The following is a 3,003-nucleotide window of genomic DNA, read 5'->3' as shown; positions in this document are numbered from 1 at the left end:
ACAACTATAGTCACCTGATCTTTGACAAAGATGTAAAAATATACATATATTAGTAAAAAGACAATATATTCAACAAGTGGTGATAGGAAACATGGATTTTAATATGCAGAAAACGAAGCTAAATTATCATCTCTCGCCCTGCACAAACCTGGGTTCCAGATGAATCAAGGACTTCAAGAGAAGACTTGGTACCCTGAAGTTGCTGGAGAAAAAAGTGGAAGTATGCTTTAACTTATTATAGGCACAGTTAAAGACTTTCCGAATAGGACTCCAGGGGCACAGAAAGCAAGATGAACCATCATCAAATGGCATCTCATCAAACTAAAAAGCTTCTGTCTAGCAAAGGGAACCGCCGGTTGAGTCAACTAACTGAAGAGGTAGCCTACAGAACCACAGAACTTCTGATTTTTCTGTTTCTGTTTCCTGAATGCTGGGGTTACAGTCATGTGCCATCACACCCTATTTTTGAAATGATGAAATGATGGGGATCAAATTCAGGATTCACAAGCGCCAGATAAGCACTCCGTCATTGGAGTCACATCCTCAGGCAGATGGAAGGTCTACACCAGAATATCACACAGTGTGAGATCCCACGCCTCTTTGAAGGCATTGGAAGCAGAAGCCATCATAAAACAAAGCAGCAGTCATGTTGCCATGGGGATAAGGAAGTGGAAGTATCTTTTGTTAAGAAGATGCAGAAGAGAAGCTGCCACATGGAGAGACTGTGATGATTTCAGTTCAAAGGAGAGGAAGAAGGGAAGGTTTAACTCAGAAGAAAAAAAAATCTACCTTCTCCAACTCAGAAGAAGAGGGGTACCTTGGATTTTGCACATAGACAGGCGGAGCATGTCCAGAGGCCAGCTGGGCATCTCAGTGTGAACGTCAGCGTTCCAAAGGCACACTGCTTCCCTGCTCTCACTCACTGTATCTGCCTGCTCCTAATTCTTAGTTGGTGGAAAGATGAATTAAGATTGACTTCTATAGAAGATGCCCGAGACAAAGGTAGACAGAGGAAAAAGAGTAAAGATCAGAGAAGAACGTCAGAATCTTCTTCATCCTGGCTGCCTGGTGTGAGGAAGGAGCATTGCGCGGGGGCTCAGAGATGGGATCTCTCCTGAGCTCTGTGCTGTTATTTTAGACTCCAAACGGCCATTGGTATTCTGAAATAAGAGTCTAAATGATCTTTAACTTGTCTTCAATGAAACACATATAATGACACAACTCAATGAGGCCGTGAATTGTATGAACTGGTAGTACTCATTAGCGCTTCCGGTAGTACCATTGGTGCTTCCCGTATTACCACTGGCACTTCCGGTACCGATTAGTACCGTTGTCCTCACAGACTTCCTTTTCCAACCTGGAGTGCCTGTGAGATAAGTGGCCATCTGCGTGTTGCTGGAAAACAGCTAAGACCTTCCTTTTCTTCTTTACTTCTTTCCAATTTTTCTTCTTCATTTACATGACCCAAAGTTCTCTGAAGCCCAAAGCTTGAAGATGTGACGCGGTAGTCAAAACCGAATAGGTTTATGAAATTCCATGTCCAATCGGTCCGAATTGTGCCCCTTCCAGTTTCCATGCTCAAATACAAATCCCCGATGTCACAGAGGGTGATCCATTGTTTGGATGCGATTTGCTAAGCTGAGGTGATAATGGAGTAGGCTAGGCCCTTTATCCAATATGTCGATGCCCTTATAAGGGGAACTCTGGATACAGAGACACAAAAATAGAACACTGCATGGTGGATGACTCTGAAAGCCCGCTATCTACCAGAAACTTTGGGAGGGGCCAGGAACAAATCCTTGTGATACCTCATCCCGGGCTCCCAGCTGCTCTGCCTGTGTTGTTCAGACTACTTAGTTGATAGATTGTTACAATTGCTGCCATATTCTTCAATTTACATTATTTCTGTGGTCTCAGATTTCCTTAGCAGAAATGTATCTTCGGGATTATCTATGAGCCTCCAGAGTTTATCTGTTATTGTCACTACCATGCTTGAGTTTCAAGCTTTTTACCTGTGACGGCTCCTGGTCCCCCTGAGTAGCATGGTCTTACTTGTTCACTGATTGCTAGGTCTTCAGAGAGGACCAACTGTTCTCACAAGAAGTCCATTTCTCCTCCATTACAACTGTACTCCGCTGACATCGGATCTAGCCTTCAAGTCATTGCACAGCGTGAAATCTGTTTCCATGGCACGCAGTGAGCTTTCATAAACTACAGATTTCACGGCTATAAAAGTGTTGTGGTATTATGCATATCTGTATAAATCAAAGCCTAAGAAATTACCTTGATCTGTACTGCCTTTCTGTTTGCTTTCCTTTTTTATGGTAGGATGCTTTTAAAAAATGAAAAATTCGAGAGCGAAGCAAGATGGCGAGCGCGCGAAGCGAAAATCTGTGTGCCTAGCGGCAGCTTTCACTTTACAATATCATTTTTCAAATTACTTGCTAAGGATCATGGCGGCGGCAGTAAAATGGGCGATATCAAACAGAACTATCTGGAAGCATTTACTTCCAATCCAAAACGGAGCTTTGTCTAGTGCTTGTCACAAATCTACATTCTCTTCTCTTCCGGATGACTACAATTGCAAGGTGGACCTCGCCTTGACAGCCGACGGCAGGACAATAGTGTGCTACCACCCTTCTGTGGACATCCCCTACGAACACACCAAACCCATCCCTCAACCAGATCTTCTGCATAATAATGAGGAAACCCACGAGCAGATCCTGAAAGCCAAGTTAGAAGTTAGAAAGCGCAAGCAGCTGGAGCAAGGGCCCATGATAGAACAACTGAGCAAGGTGTTCTACACCACGAAGCATCGCTGGTACCCGCACGGACAGTATCACAATCGTCGTAAGAAACTGAATCCTCCCAAAGACAGATGACTACGTGTGATTCCCTGAACATTGGGAAATTTTGCTTTGTGTCTTATTTGCCAGCTGAGAAAATATACATGGTACCATCATTAAGGTGGTTGGCATATAGGAAAAAATAAAAATACCCTTT

General features: G+C 43.6%; 1 protein-coding gene across 1 annotated transcript; it reads left to right on the top strand.

The window, feature by feature from the left end:
• Positions 1-2,343: 2,343 nt before the first annotated feature.
• Positions 2,344-3,003, top strand: LOC110309530 (39S ribosomal protein L42, mitochondrial). The gene has a single exon (XM_029469143.1). It carries the CDS (start codon positions 2,454-2,456, stop codon positions 2,880-2,882), a length of 429 nt encoding a protein of 142 aa, XP_029325003.1. The 5' UTR covers positions 2,344-2,453; the 3' UTR covers positions 2,883-3,003.

The sequence above is a fragment of the Mus caroli genome, chromosome 14, assembly GCF_900094665.2.
Source record: "Mus caroli chromosome 14, CAROLI_EIJ_v1.1, whole genome shotgun sequence".
NCBI lineage: Eukaryota > Metazoa > Chordata > Mammalia > Rodentia > Muridae > Mus > Mus caroli.
The sequence above is the reverse complement of the archived record's forward strand: the minus strand, read 5'-3'. Positions and strand labels throughout refer to the sequence as shown.